This window comes from Chelonoidis abingdonii, chromosome 5, assembly GCF_003597395.2.
Source record: "Chelonoidis abingdonii isolate Lonesome George chromosome 5, CheloAbing_2.0, whole genome shotgun sequence".
Classification (NCBI taxonomy): domain Eukaryota; kingdom Metazoa; phylum Chordata; order Testudines; family Testudinidae; genus Chelonoidis; species Chelonoidis abingdonii.
Genome location: NC_133773.1, coordinates 37067439 through 37087254, shown reverse-complemented (window position 1 = coordinate 37087254; position 19816 = coordinate 37067439). Strand labels below are relative to the sequence as shown.

Sequence of the window (19816 nt, the reverse complement as noted above, 5' to 3'; positions counted from 1 at the left end):
GCGCGCCGCGCGGCAGGGGGCTCAGGCTGAAGGGCGTGTCCGGCGCCCTGCGTCGCCCTGTCAGAGCGGCGCTGCAGAGCGGAGTGGTCGTGTGTTCGCCCCCCCCCGAGCGCTCAGCCCAGCCCCGCTCGTGCACACCGCTCCCTGCGGCTCCATGCTCAGAAGGGGCCCCACCCGCCCCCACTGCGCCTCTTGGCTTGCTCGCTGACGGCTCCTCTTCACCCCCTGGCCCCGCCTCCCCCACCGTCTTCTCTCTGCCCCTGGCCAGACCAGCGCACCCCCAGCTCCTGGCGCTCTGTTCACACCTGTCGGGCCCACCTGTCTCCCAGGAGCTGAGTCCGTTCTGGGACTGATGGAGAAGCTGGCCAGTCTCAGCCAGTTGGAGGGGGGGAATAGGGGGGGCTTGGCGGCCCTGCATGCAAGTTTGGTCCTGAGGAGGCCGCGTGGGGCAGGCGCTGCCCGGTTGAATCACTCTACCTCCCGATGGCCCCAGGCGATTCGCGCAGCACGTTCTCGCCGCCGCCGCCGCCGCCGCAGCCCGGCCCTACGTGAGCGGCGAGGGGAAGCGCGGGCCCTGGCGTGGCTGGTGCTCCACCCCCGTTTCAGTCAGAGGGCCCTGCCGGCTCCTCCTCCCCGGTTGCTGAGTCGCTTCTGTGGTAGCAGCATGGCGGCCGTGGAGACCCGGGTGTGTGAAACGGCTGGGTGCAGCCACGAGGCCAAGCTGCAGTGCCCAACCTGCATCAAGCTGGGCATCCAGGGCTCCTACTTCTGCTCCCAGGTAAGCCCCTGCCGCGGCCCTCTGCCCCGCGGTGCTCCCTGCCTGGGCTCACGCGGCTGCAATCAGGGCTCTGCTTCCTGTCCGGACACCCCCGCCAGGCTCCCGCTGCTGCTCTCCCAGCTGCGGTGCGGGCAGCCTGCTCTGAGCGGGGTATCCCCGGCATCTCCCTGCGTTGCTCTGGCGCTTGCTGTAGTTTTGGTTTGTCTGTGAAGTCCTGTGATATTTGGTTGCAGTGAGCAGGCGCTTCAGGTGGAGAGAGGGGGCAGGTGTGTGACTCGGAGAGAGTGAGGAGCAGATGGGCCTGTGATCCTTCCAAAGAGGCTTCTAACTTTTCCCCCCTTTCACTCTTTCTCCCGAGATCCGCGTTTACAATGGACAGGTAGAAACACACACTTGGTTTTTCTAGGCTTAGGCTGGATGGTGTGTTCTTTTTGCAAAGGCGAAGTGGGGGAAAGATTGTACTTGGACCCTAGAAGAAAGTTCACACCAGAAAATTAGACCCTGTAGGAAGATAGTTTACTAGGGGCCATGCTTCTGGGCTGGATGCAGGCATGTGGAAATGCTGAAACAGTTCTCCTTTTGTGTCTTTCACTACTACAGTTTAGCGCCCTACATCTCTTTTCAGCTCTGTCATCTATTTCCTTCTCCCCCAACCCTCTTTTGCTGGACTTAATTAACTGCAAGTTACTTTGCAGTTCAGCTTACTCTGTCAGATTCACAGTGCATTTCAAAGGGAATGAGGCATTTCAATGGGGGTGTGTGTCAGTGTTTACTTTTATTTTTACAGAAATCACATTGTTATTGTGTAGGAAGTTAGATGATGTGGACTAGATTTTATGTGTGTAAATCACTGCCTCTGTAATCCCATATATGTTTGTAATATTCCAGTCTCGTGTAGATGGAGTAATTGTAGCATGAAAGAGTTTTTCTCCATGCCTCACATTTGTTGTGTCCTCTTTTAAAATATATGCTTAATACTTCAAAATGGAACCTGATAATCAAATGGCTTTAAAAATGTTCTTGTGCCTAGGGTAACATGGACTGATTGCTTTGAAAATATGTCTTTTTTTTTTTTATGGATACGTTAATTAAACAAGCTCTTGGGGAAAAATGTTATAGGCTCTGTAGATTTAAGGTAAAATAACTGTAATTCAAGGATGGTTAATCATTAGAAAGATATAAAATAAATAGTAAAACAAACAGTTGAATCTTTGCCCATTGGCGTCAGTGAATAAATAGTAATGTTTTGGTGCATAATTAACTGATGCAATTAATTATCAAAAGTATCATTGATGATGAGAGAAATAGGATTATGATACATTTATTTATAAGGGAAATGAATCTTCCTGCTTCAGGATATAAGCCAACTATTAACTGCGTGGGGTTGGGAAGAAACTTCCCAAATAGGTAGGTTATTTCATATTTATTCACTACAGAATCCTGTATCTTCCTCTGAAGCATCTGGTACTGTCCGTTGTCAGAGACAGATTGCTGAACTACACGTACCACTGGGCTGATCTGGAATGGTATTTCTGATTCTCTTGTTCCTAGGAGTGTTTTGTGTATAGAGGATTTGTGGGATTGGCTCCACCATCACTACCCATTGTAACCTGCTGCTTTATGCAAAACAGGCAATATAGATTCATCTTTAGTATGTACTATATATAGATATTACTTGGTGAATACAATGTGTTTTAAATTATTAGCTAAATCAATAAAAGTCTGTGGAGAAATTGTAGCAGTATCCGTAGGGTTTCTTCCCCTCTCAAGTTTTCAGAATGTAGAAAGGATTCTTATTTTCTACTCTTCTACCTGAATACCAAGTACTGTTGTAAGATACAAGGAAAGTTACTCAAACTTATAGTACAGCAGCTTGTTTTCTAAAGCTCAAATCATGTGACACAGATAAGCAATCTGACCTAGTGGATAGAGCACTGGTTTGGGACTTGGGAGACCTAGCTTCTGTTCTTGGCTCTGCCCCTGGATGGCTGGATAACCCTTAGGCAAGTCACTTCACTGCTCCGTGCCTCAGTTTCCCCATTGGTAAAATGTGGATAATAACACTCATCTCCGTTGAACAGTGCTTTGAGAGCTGTGGATGAAAAACAGTATAGAAAACCTAGATATTATTAAAAGCCAGGAAACCTTGCAAGGAGCCACAGCGGGACAGGTATTGCACTACAGCTGTGCCACTGTAGTTCTATAATGTACATGCTGCCTACAGCAATGGAAGGGATTTTCCTGTTGCTGTAGTTAATCCATCTCCCTGAGGGTATGCCTACACTACAAAATTAGGTCGAATTTATAGAAGTTGATTTTTTATAAATCGTTTTTATACAGTCAATTGTGTGTGTCCCCACATAAAATGCTCTAAGTGCATTAAGTTGGCGAACTGCATCCACAGTACCGAGGCTAGCATTGACTTCCGGACTGTTGCACTGTGGGTAGCTTTTCCACAGTTCCCACAGTCTCCACTCCCCATTAGAATTCTGGTTGGAGATCGCAATGCCTGATGTGGCAAAAACAGTGTCGTGGGTGGTTCTGGGTACATGTCGTCAGGCCCCCCTCTCCTGCCCTCCCTCCCTCTGTGAAAGCAGCAGACGACAATGGCTTGGTGCCTTTTTTCCTGGGTTACCTGAGCAGACGCTATACCACGGGAAGCATGGAGCCCGCTCAGCTCGCCGTCACCGTACATCTCCTGGGTGCTGGCAGACGTGGAACTGCATTGCTACACAGCAGCAGCTCATTGCCTTTTGGCAGCAGACGGTGCATTATGATTGGTAGCCATTGTCATCGTACTCCTGGATGCTCTTTTAGCTGACCTCGGTGAGGTTGGTCAGGGGCGCCAGGTCATTTCCATTTTCTGCCGAGCACCCAGGAAATGATGATGGCTAGCAGTTGTACTGCACCATCTTCTGCTGAGCACCCACCAGATGACAATGGCTAGCAGTCCTTCTGCTCCATTTGCAGATGTTTTGATCCACTCCATCTGTCTTTTACAAGAAATTGACCCGATTTGTTTTGTGAAATCAACGGCCTGCTAAACCCAGGGTTTTGAGTTCAATCCTTGAGGGGGCCATTCTGTGTGACAGTTGTTTGTGTTTTCTCCTTGATGCAAAGCCACCCCTTTTGTTGCTTTAAATTCCCTGTAAGCCATGTTGTCAGTTGCCCCTCCCTCTGTCAAAGCAACGGCAGGCAATTGTTTTGCACCTTTTTTCAGCACAGAACCAGAAGCTGCAAAAGCAAACCCAGGCGAGGAGGCGACGGCAGCGGGGTGACGAGAGTGATGAGGACATAGACATGGACATAGACTTTTCTCAAAGTATGGGCTGGGCAGTGTGCCCCGGCAATGTGCACATCATGCTGATGAGCTCTGCATGGTCACCTGTTCTGATCAGCTCGCTACGTTGGCCAAACAGGAAATGAAATTCAAAAGTTTGCGGGCCTTTTCTGTCTACCTGTCTACCTGGCCAGTGCATCTGAGCTGAGAGTGCTGTCCAGAGTGGACACAGTGGAGCACTCTGGGATAGCTCCCAGAGACCAATACCGTCGAATAGCGTCCACACAACCCCAAATTTGATCCGGCAAGGCCGATTTCAGTGCTAATCCCCTCATCAGAGGTGGAGTAAAGAAATTGATTTAAAGAGCTCTTTAAGTCAAAACAAAGGGCTTTGTCGTGTGGATGGGTTCAGGCTTAAATCTAGGTAACTCTGCTAAATTCAACCTAAAATCATAGTGTAGACCAGTGGATGTAGTTAGGTCAAGAGTTCTTCCATTGCACCCAGGGTTAGGCTGGCTTAAGTAAGTCACTTGGGTGTGAAAATTTCACAGGCCTAAAGTTCCAGAGAAAATAATAAATTCCTTGGGAAGATCCTGAATCCATTCATATTCAGTACATATTTCCACACTCAAAAATGGTTTCTAATTAGTAGTTTGTTTGCTCTTGGCATAGCCTGGAGAGGATAGTCTCTGTGTCCTCACATAGAAATCCATATACTGATTTATAGAACTGCCCAATATGGAAAATGTCTAAAAATATAAGTAGTAATATATAATTCAATACAAACAGATAAATTTATGCAATAGTAAAGCTGAGTGTTTAAATGCAGAGCAGTGAGGAAATTAAACATTTTTTTAGCTCTTTAGGGTTTTCTATAGTGCCCATAGTCATAGTATTTAAGTGTACTTTCCAGGTAAATTATATCTGGATGGCGGGGTCCTTAGTGGTCTATAGTCATCTTCATTTCTCTTTTCCCTGGTAAAGGTCATTTTTCTTGTAAATGAAGTTTTTCTCCTATCTTTCTCAGAGAGAGGAGGTTTTAGAAATTTGCCCTAAACATGGTTACTCTGAATTTGTCTGACCCTTTCTTGAATATTGTTTCATGTCTTAGGCCCCTTTAGTCTATCTAAAATTAATCTTTCAGTTTCAATTGAATACGGTATTCCTCTTCGCTTCTTGTCCTAAACTGTTGGGTAATATCCATCTGTTTTGTTATCCAGCTACTCTGTTCTACCCCCAAAATTGCTTCATTTTAATGGTGGGTAAAGTCAAGGTACATTATCATTACTTTTCCAAAAGGTTATTGTGAGGGTTAACTTACAGTTATAAAGCATTTTGAGATCTTCAAATGAAAGGTGCTAGAAAAGTACAAAGCATTTTTTACTCTTCATTGTGTCTAAAGAATGATTATCTTTATTTGTGATTAATCCTTTCCAGTAGCAAATTGAAACGGTATCCCAGATCAGGAAGTTGATACACGGAGCTGAAGCAGGATCTGTTTTTTCTGGTAGTAGTAGCAAAGGCCTCTCTTTAGGCAGGGATTCTCGCAACAAATTTTTGATGGTCACAGAGTGCGGCCATCAACTCTTGCTGGTGGCTGCTATGGTAATTTTTCCTAAAATACTTATTTAACTTTAGGAAAAAGAAATAAATAGGCACATATATGTCCAAATCACAGTAATTTATTTATGTATGGCTGGGATTTTTTTTTTTTCAGGCTTAATAACAACAACAATGAACAGTTGTCTCTATTCTTTATTGGACCTAACCAGAATAGAAACACAAGCTTGCATGTTTTTGTCATTTTTGTTGTTTCTATTGCTTTCTTGGTTGCCTGTTTTTTTTAATTTGCTAGCTAGAAAGTCTGCTTCTGTGAAAAGTGATATTTGTGTTGTTAATATCACAAACATACAAGTATCACTTTTCACAGCAGACTTACTCAGCTGGGAGACAAATTAAGCCTTGGATGGCAATGTAGGTAGGGAGTCAGCGAGAGCCAGGGGTGATGGGGTGGATGGGTGAGGGGTAGGGGTTGGCAGCAGGGGCCATGGATGACTGAGGGGGAGGTGAGCCTGAAGCCCAGCAGCCATGGGACAGAACCCATGGCTGCGCAGCCACAGCCTGGAGCCTGAAGTCACACGGTTGGAGCCCAGGGCTGGGGCCAGTTGCTGCGTGGCCTGAGCCTGCTGCCCGCCACTCCAGGGTTGAAGCTGGAAGCTTGAGCACCGCAACCTCCAGGAAGGTGGGGGACTCACACTGGCTGTCTGTACCTCTGGTGTTTGTGGCTCCAGAGGGGGTCAGGGCCGAATCCCTCCTTGTGGCTCCAGGGGAGGGGCCGCTGCTTTGTTATCCACCCCTGTTACCACCCAGGAGGCTGTCGCCGCAAGAATAAACCCTGGTGGCCAGCCATGGTGGCCATATTTGAGAAACAAAACTTTAAAATATATGAATAATACGTGCACAAAGAGTACTGTACACACATTCCATAGACTTCTTATTCCTGTGGAGGTCTTCCTTCTAAGTAATGGTCAGACTCAGCACTACTTAAATTTAAAAACCATATGAAATTCAGCTTCTGCATATTCAGTTAAGTTTCCTGTGATTTTCCTAATTTATTTATCACATTTTATTTCAAAACCAAAGTTTTCAAACTTTTAAAAGCTCACACTCATGAATTTTCTAGGGAAGTTGTTGAATTCTCATCACTGGAGGCTTTTAAAAATAGGTTAGACAAAAATTTACCAGGGATGGTCTAGATATACTTAATCCTGCTTCAGGGTGGAGTCGGACTAGATGACCTCTTTGAGGTCCCTTTCAGCCTGCATTTCTATAATTTTTTGTATGGGGACTATGTATTTAAGAGTATGAAATTTTAAGGCTTAACTGTTTTATGTTTTTTTTTAAAAAAAAGTTCATTCTCACGTTTGTGCATTTAAAAAAGTTTTTCATATTCAATAACTAAAAGCTGTCTTAAATGCCCTCAATCCTTTCCAGTTGAGTCCCGTAGGCAATTTTTGAATATTGTGAGCAGTTTAAATATCCAGTTTTAAAATGGAATGTGCCGCTTAACTCTTGGCCTTCTGGCTAAGAGAGGTGAAAACATTATCTAGTGTAACACAGAACTCCACAGTAGGAAAAAATAGACAATACATTTCGGGGCCAGTTCCTTGACTTGTGCAACAGGGAGGTTGCACAAGTCACCTCAAGCAGAGTTGGGAATAGAACCTAGGACTCCTATATGGCAGATCCAAGTCTTAGCTACTAGCCGCAATGCCTTTCAGATTGAATTGATGTGCTAAATATATGTGCTTAGATTATTTAGCAACAGCCACTACACAACACGTGTACCTGCCTCTCTGAGGCTGGGTTAGATCCTAGGATTCCTGAACTGCAATAATTAAGTAGTTGCAAGGTAGATCTGATTTAAATCAAATTGATTTAAATCACTAGTCAGGAAGACTCAATTTAATCATGGATTTTTACATAGAAGCGCATTCTTGTTGGTTGTTATAACCTTAATACATATTCTTCACAACTCATACATGTAGTTTCATTTTTAGGAGGTACACACTGTACATTTTTAAAGTGATTTATTTTGAAAACTTTTCAGATTAGTTTTACAGTTATATCAGAAAATGAATGAATGATTGGTTATTTCATCCGCCACAAGTAATTGAAGCAGGTATTTATGAAGTCATTGGGAGGTGAACAATCTCCAATTCACTAATATTTGGAGGATTTTCTTGCCATGCTGTTTTAGGAGTAGAACCTCACCAGATAGATATTTACAGTGTTTTATTTAACTAAAACAACAACATTATGTATTCTGGACTTTTTTTTCCAACAGCAATATATAATATTTTAACAAAACAAGCATATGAATTTTTGAATTTAGTTTAACATTCACGTTTTTTAAAATCAGGTTTGTATTTGTTAAAATTATTTTTAACTAAAATAGTTTATAAGAAATTTTGTGTTGTGTTTTTTTTAAAAAAAAAAATCAACGATGTCAGCCAGGTCAACATGAGAAACTTAAAATATTGGCTTCTTCAGCTAACTCAGTCATTTTTACTTTCATTTTCCTGTTTGTTCATAATCTGGAAAGGGAAAACAAGCTTTCCTGCTTATTGAGATCCCAAACAATTTCTCAGTTTGGAATGAATTAGTCCAAAGGAAGAAGATATTATTTCTACACCATCAGAAGAAGCTACTGCTGTTAAAAGTGAGATTATCACTTCGACTATCTCTGAATCCAAGTGCTTAAGTGACTTCCACCAATTCACTGATGTGACTTTCTTTAAAACATTGTCAGCAAACATACATTTCTTGAATGGTTCGCCTTTAGCTCTGAAGTTTATTATAGTTGGCATTATGGAGAGATGATTGCTCATGTCATAGCCAGCTCCTCTTCTTCAGCAGTTAAGGTTTGACCCTGGTACCGAGTATTGAGAATATTTGCAAGAAAATGAGCTGGAGATAGTGCTTGTCCCATTCGCTTTTTTAATGCTTGTAATTTAACTCTGTCAATGCAGTGAGAGGCAAAAAGGCATCCTTTAAAAAGTGGAGGTTAAATCCTAGTGAGGGAAGTAGAAAGGAGCATAAACTCTGGCAAGTGAAGTGTAAAAATATAATTAGGACGGCCAAAAAAGAATTTGAAGAACAGTTAGCCAAAGACTCAGAAAGTAATAGCAAAAACAATTTTAAGGATATCAGAAGCAGGAAGCCTGCTAAACAACCAGTGGGGCCACTGGACGATTGAAATGCTAAAGGAGCACTCAAGGACGATAAGGTCATTGCAGAGAAACTAAATGAATTCTTTGCATTGAGCTTCACGGCTGAAGATGTGAGGGAAATTCCCAAGCCTGAGCTGTTCTTTTTTGGTGACAAATCTGAGGAACTGTTGGAGATCGAGGTGTCATTAGAGGAGGCTTTGGAATAAATTGATAAACTAAACAGTAATAAGTCACCAGGACCAGATGGTATTCACCCAAGGGTTCTGACTCAAAATGTGAAATTGCAGAACTACTAATTGTAGTTTGTAACCTATCATTTAAATCAGCTTCTGTACCAAATGATTGAAGGATAGCTAATGTGACGCCAATTTTTAAAAAGGGCTCCAGAGGTGATCCTGGCAATTACAGGCTGGTAAGTCTGACTTCGATACCAGGCAAACTGGTTTAAACTATAGTAAAGACCAGAATTGTCAGGTACATAGATGAACATAATTTGTTGGGGAAGAGTCTACATGGTTTTAGTAAAGGGAAATCGTGCCTCACCAATCTACTAGAGTTCTTGGAGGGCATCAACAAGCATGTGGACAAGGGGGATCTGGTGGATATAGCGTATTTAGATTTTCGGAAAGCCTTTGACAAGGCCCCTCACCAAAGGCTCTTAAGCAAAGTAAGATGTCACGGGATAAGAGGAAAGGTCCTCTCATGGATTGGTAACTGGTTAAAATATAGGAAACAAAATGTAGGAATAAATGGTTCGTTTTCAGACTGTAGAGAGGTAAATAGTGGTGTCCCCCAGGGCTCTGTATTGGTCCTTGTCTTATTTAACATATTCATAAATGATCCGGAAAAAAGGATAAACAGTGAGGTGGCAAAATTTGCATCTGATACAAATCTACACAAGATAATCCCAAGCGGACTGTAAAGAGCTACAAAAGGATCTCACAAAACTGGGTGGCGGGGCAACAAAATGGCAGATGAAATTAAATGTTGATAAATGTGATGCCAGTTTTTGGAAAACATAATCCCAGCTATACATATAAAATGACGGGGTCTAAATTAGCTGTTACCACTCAAGAAAGAGATCTTGGAGTCATTGTGGATAGTTCTTTGAAAACATCCACTTAGTGTGCATCGGCAGTCAAGAAGAGAACAGAATGTTGGGAATCATTAAGAAAGGGATAGATAATAAGACAGAATATATCATATTGCCCCTATGTAAATCCCTGGTAAACCCACATCTTGAATACTTGGTGCAGATGTAATCACCCCATCTCAAAAAAGATATAATGGAATTAGAAAAGATTCAGAAAAGGGCAGCAAAAATGTTCAGAGGTATGGACCAGCTTCCATGTGAGGAGAGATTAATAAGACTGGGACTTTTCAGCGTGGAAAAAAGATGACTAATGAGGGGATATGATAGAGGACTATAAAATCATGACTGGTATGGAGAAAGTAAATAAGGAAGTTTTATTTACTCTTCATGCCACAAGAACTAAGGGTCCCTAATGAAATTAATAGGCAGCAGATTTAAAACAAACAAAAGGAAGTATTTCTTCACACAACATGTAGTTAACCTGTGGAACTCCTTGCCAGAGGCTGTTGTGAAGGCCAAGACTATAACAGGGTTCAGAAAAGAGCTAGATAAATTCATGGCGGATAGGTCCATCAATAGCTGTTAGCCAGGATGGGAAAGAATGATGTCCGTAGTCTCTGTTTGCCAGAAACTGGGAATGGGTGACAGGGAATGGATCACTTTATTACGTGTTCTTCTCATTCTGTCTGGGGCACCTGGCATTGGCCTCTATCAGAAGACTTGATACTGAGCTAGATGGACCTTTGGCCTGACCCAGTATGGCTGTTCTTATAATTAGTATATATAATTAGCTGACCTAAGCCCCAGTGTAGACAGCACTGGTGGATGGAAAAATTCTTTCATCAGCCTAATTACTACTTTTTGGAGAGGTGGATTTACTACAGCGATGAAAGGGGTTCTTGCATCACTGTAGTAAGAGTCTACATTACGGTGCTAAAATGGCACAGCTGCAGCATTTCTAGTGGAGCCTTAATCCCCTCATATGACTTGCATTCTTTTTAATTGAATTCAAGTCTGACTGCAAGAAATGATTTTTGTAAATATTTAAAAGATGGTTTGGGTGTTTCTTATAAAGATTGTGAGAAGAAGTATGGTCCAGTATTTAGGATGCTGGTGACCCAGTTTCAAATCACTGCTCCACCACATCCTACCTGTGTGACCCTGGGCACAGCACTTAGTATCTCCATGCCTCAGTTCCTCATGCGTAAAGTTGAGATACTAGTGCTTCTCTACCTCACAGGTTTGTTGTGAGGATAAATCTACAAAAGATGGAGGTTCTCAGGTACTGTGGTAATGGGGACCATTCAAGTATAATAGCTAGAAGTATCCTGAATGACTGCCGCAGCAAGAGCTAACCTGACATTTGCTGTATGTAGAGCAGGTCAGTGAATATATTGTAGAATTGTCTGTTTTACAGCTTTTCTAACGTACTGTTTACTGATTATATGTAACATAAGATTTAACCATCATTTGTAGTACACATGTGCCAGAAAATGCTGTTGGCAGCAAAGCAATACTCCAGTGCGTACCTATATCAACATTTCAATCAGCAGATGTTAGCTGGCTCCCTAAGGTAGAAGCCAATTGGATCGACTGACAGAAACTGCCTCTGAAAGGGAAATAATCCCACAGATTTTAATATTGATTGTATTTGGCTACTCTTTTGGATTCAAGTGAAGTTGAACACATTGCTCCTAATGAGCATCAGGTTGAGCTCATGTCTAGGTACAGAATGACTGTAATTGTGATTTGAAACCAAAATAAAAGTGTGAATTTGAAAGGGACAACATCAAATTAAAATTACAGTTCCGTTTTTCATGCTGCTGTTTCAAGTTACATCTGAGATTACAATAGCCAAGAGTTGAGGACAGTTTCCCCTTAGTTTCAGTTTATTTTGTATGTAGTAATTTTCACTGTTTTCTCTACAAGTCAGTTTTCCCCTTTATGCGGCACTCTCATACAGCAATAAAAGAGAGAAGTACATTTGAAAAAAAAGGTTCATATGACTGTAAACCACAAAAATTGTCAGGAGAAGTCATGGAAAATGGTTCTTCAAATGGCTTTTAACTTCTTAAAATTGATTAGATAACTTTTCCCATTGAAGTCAATCATTGTTTTCAAACATAGCGACACTTTTAAAAAATTTGTGAGTCCATGTGTTGTCTCATCTCCTCCCCCATGTCCCCCACACTTCACCACCCTGGGAAGAGACAAGCTAATTGGGTCTCTCTTTTTTAGAGGGGGAGGGGTCTTCATTTTAATGTTAAATTGCACCCTGTAGTTTTCAGACCTGTTGTAGCAGTCAGGGGTTGAGTATGTGCACACACCGGTTTTAATAAATTGCTGCCTGTGGCTAGCAGTTTAAAATTATGATGATTCATCAGTAGCACTAGGCTTTCCTTATAAAGGAAAAAAAGAGCTTATTTTTTCCCAGAAATTTCAGCTGTTGGTGTAAATCAGTGGAATTACCCTCTTCCAAACAGTTAATGTGAAATTGCCCTCTTCCAAACAGTTAACGTGATTAAATACAACCAAAAAATGTTCATGTGAATAAGACTTTCACCTACAAGAACAGACAGTTTAGAGCTAAGAATAGAACACCATTTGCAATTAGGCTTTCAGGTATATAGAGGAAGACTCTCAATACCTGCTGTTCAGAGATGTGCGATGCTTAGCACAATGGGGAAAGTCAGTGACTTTTACTGAGGGCTGGCCTGGAAGAGTCAGGCACCCTGGCCATACTCTTTAGGCAACTCATCAAAGTGTGACTGAATGAACATCTTGAAAGGCATTGTGTGATACTGTGTGTATGCGTGCATGTATGTATATATTATGCATGGTGTGTGCTATGTCTGCACTTAAGGTGACGTGTAGAGTATGTACGCTGCATGCCCCCTAGCATGGGTGTGAATAGCAGTGTAGATGGCGAGACATTTTTCAGGTGAGTAAAAACATGCCAGAACCTTAGGGTATATACTTTACATGGGTCTGTATGGACCCAAGCAGTGCCTCCCATGCCTACCCTACTACTTTCAGTAGTGTAGTGTTCCACTACCTTCCTGCTGCTGGGGTCTTTTCCTGCCACGCTGAAAGGCTCCACTGGCAGGGAAAGGCTCCAGTAGCTCCTCACCGCTGGAGCCTTTCTCCACCGCAGGGAACTGCTGCCTCTCTCCCCCAACCAGAGCCTTTTACTACTTTGTGTAGATAACATACTGCAACGTGAGTAGAGTTCGTTTTTCTCTGTGGCGTGTAGCTTACATGTAGGGTACATGCTGTTGCAAGCGGAGACAAGGCCTGTGTATGTGTAGAAAATCACACACAGCCCATTGCTGTCAAATCCACCTCTTTCCTTACTCTCAGAAATCCATCTGCTGTTCTAACAGGGATTAATTTAGATTTCAGCTTGCATGCTGTCTTCCTCCCAAGTACCAGCCCCATTTAGAAATGGCATATATTGGCCTGCCAGCGAGGGAGGGGGGTTCCTTTTTAGCACCGTATTCATCCACCCTTCTATTTTAATCTCTTCTTCCCTCACTGTTTTTTACCTTAACCTATAGCTTGCCCCCAAATCCTTTCCTTATCCTTTGCTTCTCTCCTTCAACTCTTATCCATTTTCTTTTTTCCAACCATTTGTTGTACCACCCCCTGCCCATTCAGTGCTAATTCATTCCTTTGCTTTTTCCTATTCCCATGAAGTCCTCTATTCATTCTTCTTTCCATCTACATTTTCTCTCTTTCTTCTCCCCATATGCATCGTCCCATTTACACACACTTTTGCCATGCTTTACATTCAGGCTCACTATCTGCATTCATTTTGCTCCATTTCCTATTTCTGTTCTCTCTGCCTAGTGCATGCACGCACACATATACCCATACATTTTTCATTTGTGTGCACATTATGCCAGTTGAACCCTGTTGCTGCCCCTACAGAGGTACCCAAACAGAGCCAGGCAGAATGCATGCTGCAAGAGGAATTATCTTGCTCCAACAGCCCAGGGAGAGGACCGTCGTGGTCCGAGGCCTGGTTCTCAAACATTTTCATATTGCGAATCACTTCCTATGCTGGAGAACCTCTCCTTCACACCTCCCTTCCCAGTTGAAACACTAGGAAATGTGGTAAGCACCCAGCATACATTGGCAGGGAGGTGGACTGGATGATTGAATGAGCCTTTTCACCTCCGACTGCTGTGATTCTATGAACTGCCCGATGCTACATCATTCTTGTTGCAACTATAGTGCTTGGTTACACAGAAAGGTAATAATGGGACAATATCAAGGAGATGAGAGGAAATCAAGTTGCTGTATGAAATGGTTGCAGCTGTTTGGCTCAGTTCCCTCCTGTTTGCATTATAAACCTGTTGAATACAGTATTTTCCAGTCTTGACTCTGGCAGTTAAAGCAGTGTTCTTAAGTGTTGCTAACATAGGTAATAGAATCCTTGTTAAATATAGTTTGTTATCCGTTTTGTGGAGGTCACTTTCTGTCCCAGACAATGGTGATTTTTATATTATATTCACTTTCAGGAATGTTTTAAGGGAAGCTGGGGCACTCACAAGTTACTACACAAGAAAGCAAGTAAGTAAGCTCCTTATCCAGTCTTTATTCAGTTTTGAATTTGTATATGAAAATCAACTATTCATGCTATTGCAAGTGTTTGTTTTTTTTCAATCTTGTTTCAAAATGCAAAATAAGGGCTATATTCTGTCCTAAGTTATACAGTGTACTCTGATTCTACGCTAATGTGCATGCATGCGTAAGCATCGTTGTGGATTTTTCTGAGATACCTGGCAGTGTGCACTGCACATTGGAGATTCAGCTTAGGCCCTAAACTGTTGTTATAGATCTAGGTAAAACTAAAGGGTTTTGGCATATAAATCTCTTTATTTCTGTTCATGCCACAGCCATGTCTGACCAAAGTATTGCTGAGAGCTAAACTGTGAACAGAGAAAGGAGAACAAGTTATGGCAGTGACATATTGCCAGACTTTTTGCATTTTGTGTTTTTAATGCCTGAGGCACAAGGGGGAAAAAAAAAGTTTGAATGGTTATACTAAAATTGAAACGTCCCAGACAGCCAATCAGAGTACAGCTATGCTGGACATTTAGTGCTTATGTATGTAGAAAAGCTCTGTAACATCTTTGTACATTAGCACTATCAGTGGTGGATGCTGTTGTGAAACCAGGTTACACAGTTTTTAGTAGGTGGCACAGTAGTAGAAACTCATGTGCTCGGCCTACGCTTCAGGTTCCGCTATCGGTAGCACTGGTGCAGGAAAAGGCTGGCAAAGTTTCCCTAGTGTAAACTCATTTATATGTTCCACAACTGTAGAGTTGTTTGTGTGTATGCAGTTCCTTGAACTCGGATTGTGGGTGTCTAATTTACATGCCTGTGTGGTTATTTCTCAATAACTATACTTCATATATTCAAATCGCTCTACTTTGGCTGTTATAATCCATTTGCTCTGACTGGATGCATTACTCATAAAAGTCCGACATTTAGAAGAATGCGGGGAAGAAAAATACCCAACAACAAAGAAATAGATGAAAGGGAGATCAGCATTAAAAATAAGTGAGAGGGATAGAAGCCAAACTCTTGACTTCCTTCCTCCCACCCCTCACGTGACCTACGTTAAGCTCGATAAGAGTCTTGTTCCCAGACTAAAATGTCATATTTGTTTTTATTGTTTGGAAGCAGCACAGAAAAACACTAATGAATTTTTCTAGTTTAGACTCTTCCCCAGGTAACTCTTGCCACAGTAGCATTCAGTTTTGGGTCACTTTGCACCATTGCAATGGCAGTACAGACCAGAAATGCAAGTATTTTAGATGCAGTGGTGCAGTTAATCCTCCCAGTGCAATCCCACAGTGCTCCTGCCCACTTGTCAGTAACAGTTGTGACGGCTCAGTGTAAAGCTACTCACTTTACAGTAGCATAAAGGCCTGAGAGCACCTGAGGAATTCTTCACTGGTTCTGACTCTTCCAGTTCCCCTTCCCCTGATGCCACTAACTACTGAATTCTAACGGATAATTCAAGATAATTCTAAATGCTACTATATTAAAGGCTTTCAGAAATCTGAAAACTGTTATTTTTTTTGCTTTTTTTTAAATTGTTCCATGCGGGATTTACCAAAAGAACAAAAATCCTTATGTTTATCAGCCATCGTTCAGGTAGATGCTCATACACTAGACACGCAGACTCTGATGAACTTAAATAATTGGTGTCAAGTATCAGGGGGTAGCTGTGTTAGTCTGTATCCACAGAAACAACAAAGAGTCCAGTGGCACTCATTGGGATTGCCATGGCAGACTGTTCTCATACTCCTGAGATCTCAAAATGGGAAAGCAGAAACAAGGAATCACGTCAGTTAAAGGTGATGCAGCAAGGCTACTCCCTTACCCTGAGTAAATTTCTTCTTTCTCTCTGGTACTCTAGTACTCCAGTCATCTCCTCTAGCACTTTTAGAAGACTGATAAAGAACTGTGTTGCATTAGCTTAGGGTTACGCATGAAGGAGGAAACTTACTTCACTACACCTCTACCCCACTATAACGCGGTCATGGGGAGCCAAAAATCCCTGCTGCATTATAGCTGAAACCCATTATATCAGGATAGGGGCGTCAGGGCTCCAGTAATTTAAAGAGGTCTGGGCTCCAGCCGCTGCAGGGAGCCCCAGGCCCTTTAAATGGCTGGTGGAGCCCTGCTTCCGCAGCCCTGGGGTAGGGGTGGCAGGGCTCTGGCAGTGATTTAAAGAGCTCCGGGAAGCCCAGGCCCTTTAAATCACCAGCGAGCCCCACTGCTGCAGCCTCGGGGTAGCAGTGGCAGGGCTCCAGAGGGATTTAAAGGGCTCCCTGCAGCAGCCTGAGCCCCGGACCCTTTAAAGTTCTGCCCAATCATGGGGTGGTAGGACCTGGAAGGGAGCCAGGAGCCATATGTGCTGGAGAGCAGCATTTCCTCCCAGAGCTGGGTACGTGCCATGAGTCCCGGGAAGCCTCTGGCCAGAAGGTCCATCCATGGCCCCCCACAAGCCCAGCTGTAGGGATGGGAGCAGGTCACCCTCCCAGCCCCCTTGTAGTTGCCTGCGCACCCAAATATCCCATGCTGACTATGCCACTGTGGTGGGGAAGTAGGGGAGTGGGGCGGGGTCTGGGGCCGAGAGGTGGGTTTGGGGATCCATGAAAAATTTTAAGTAAAAATGGGGGTCCTCAGCTTGCTAAAGTTTGAGAACCGCTGCCTTAATCGAAGGGGCAGAGATGTATTTTATCCCAAGAGTTAATAAAAACAAACACAGAACAGGGTATTGGGGAGTCTGAATGAAAATCACTTCCCTTCAGTAATTAGATTTTGCTTGCTTGGTGTTTCCAGTATCATTGTCCTATAAATCCTTGCATTTTCCTTAGAATAAAAACAGACAAGACCTACATATCTAATGGAAAAAAAAAAACAGGGAAAATAAACTTGAAAACAAACAAATACACTTTCAGACTTTCTTTGTGAATATTGTAAAGAAGCCTCCCTCCCCCCAAAAAAGGTGCAAATTGAGATGTTTGTTTTTCTTTTCAAGTCACCTTTCATTCTCTCCATGTTTTTGGAATAGGTGGTTAATTTGTCCCAATATCCTGAAATATAGTTTTATTTTTTATTTTACAGAAGATGAAAAAGCTAAACGTGAAGTTTCATCTTGGACTGTGGAAGGTGACATAAACACAGATCCCTGGGCTGGTTATCGATATACTGGTAAACTCAGGCCACATTATCCCCTAGTAAGTGGCTACGTTATCTATTACAAGTGGCAGAAGTAATATCTGATTTTTTTTCAGATGCTTTCAGCAATGAAGTCAGAGAAGGGAAAGTCCTTGGCAATTGATCATTCAGAGAAAGTGTGTTTGTGTGTGTGTATATATGTATATAAAATTTTAAAACTAGGTAGTATGATCTTTCCATTTGTAGATGTCTGGTATGGGACATTTTATGGGGAAAAACAGGAAGGAGTGAATCATAAGGAATGCATGAGTTAAAATAATATTAGAGGTTGGAAATTAGTCCCACTGCAGGAGAGTAAGGAGAAGAAGGAGAATAATTAAAAATCCTCAAATAAGCAAAACTTAAGTTTGTAGGAAATTTGTGAAACTATATTGAGGTAGATATTCAAATTTATGCATCTAAATCCCATTGAAAGTTATGGATTTGTGATATATCTGAGCTATTTGCTCCAGTAGCAGTATTGCTGCCAACACCACACTGTTGTTCCCATGGCTACAAAGCATTAAAAAATTAAGCTCCTGATCTTGCAAAAACTTGTATATGTGTTTGACTTTATGCAGTGAGTAGTCTCATCTAAGTCAAGGGGACTACTCCTGGTAGGTGAAGTTACGCTTGAGTGTAATGGCTGGTCTACATGAGAAAGATACACTGGCTTAATTTTAATCAGTTTAAAACTGGTTTAGTGAAACAAAACGTTGTGTAGACACTCATGTTTTGGTTTGAATGGCTTATTTTGGTTTAGCTTAAATTGGTAATGAATCAATTTACACTTAATCTATATAGGCCATTCTTAAACTGAAATAAGATGGTCTGCGCAGGATTTTGTGCTGGTTTTACTAAATCATTTAAAAACACACCGTTAGTTAAACCGATGAAAATTTGTGGGTAGACAAGGCCTAAGTCTTTGCAAGATTGTAGCCTAAACTATGAAAAGGAGAGAAGAAACAAATACTCTAAAATACATTACAGTTTATATTGAGGTGTGGTGTCCTAGCAGCATTTTATTTGTGCATCTGTTTATCTAATTTACTTGTAGCGTAGCCTGCATCACCAAAGTATCCTCCTGATGTTTTTCTCAATGTACTGTGGATAGGGATGTTATTTAAACAAAACAGTAAAATCTCACTAATTCATGCTAATAACTGGAGGATCAATCTGCAGTTAGTGAACTTTGCAAGTTGGAGTAAGTGAACAAACACTATGAAACAGCAGGGATTGCACATCCCAAAATCGACATGTGACGTGTGATATATATATATTTTTTTTTATATGAAGGCTACTAAAGGTTCTGTAGTATAAAAGCAATGAGGGTGCAGACTTTGAAAGAGTGCTCTACCACTAAATCTCTGCTGAAAAATGAGTAGAGAGAGAGATTTGTGTGTGTGTAAACCATACAGTATGGGGATTAGCGAGGAGTATGATTTGCCAGGTTTAATTGTATTAAATTTTATGTATGTGTCTTTGCTTTTTTATGACTATAACTGCTTTTACAATCTAACTAGATTTGATTGTGATTCATTTAGATGCCAACGAGGCCTGTGCCAAGTTATATTCAGAGACCAGATTATGCTGATCACCCACTAGGTAATTTGAAACGCATCACAATTAAAAATTTTTACTTCTGTTGATTTAGGCGGCACGTATTCTTAAAACTTCTTATAACAAAGTAACTGGAGAGAGGAATTTGTCTTTAATAGTCCTTTCATGACAAAATCCTTTCAGCAGTAAGGTTGCATATGTTTCATAGATACTCCAGAACTTGTAGTGAGTTGTCATACACGGATGCATTTTGAACTTTGTTCTCTCAAAATACAGCACTAGGTCTGTGCCTTATTGAATAACAAAGTACATGTAACAAGGGTTATTTCAAAAGTTGACTCACATGACTTATTCCATAAAATTACTCCCAGTGACATCAGGGTCCCTGTTGCAAATGTGCTGTAAAATGGTCTATAGATATTTTTACATGATTTGTTTTTTTCAACAGCAATCATTGGAGAAGATGGACTGACTAAGACACCTGGCATTTTAGTGCCGGGCTCTTACTTATGGAGAGAGAGAGTTATTATAAGCCTCTGTCCCAAATCTGGACCTTAGCGTCCAAAATCTGGGTGCTTAGCATGAACCTCCAAGCTTAATTACCAGCTTGGATCTTATCTCGCTGCCATCAG

General features: G+C 42.0%; 1 protein-coding gene across 1 annotated transcript in view; it reads left to right on the top strand.

The window, feature by feature from the left end:
* The first annotated feature begins 565 nt into the window (after positions 1–565).
* METAP1 (methionyl aminopeptidase 1) overlaps positions 566–19816 on the top strand; it is a 38485-nt gene continuing 19234 nt past the window's right edge. Inside the window, exons 1-4 of the mRNA XM_032763022.2 lie at positions 566–778; positions 14408–14459; positions 17532–17644; positions 19169–19229. Of these exons, the coding sequence (XP_032618913.1) occupies positions 665–778; positions 14408–14459; positions 17532–17644; positions 19169–19229 (340 nt within the window). The 5' untranslated portion in view covers positions 566–664. The remainder of the gene's footprint in view (positions 779–14407; positions 14460–17531; positions 17645–19168; positions 19230–19816) is intronic.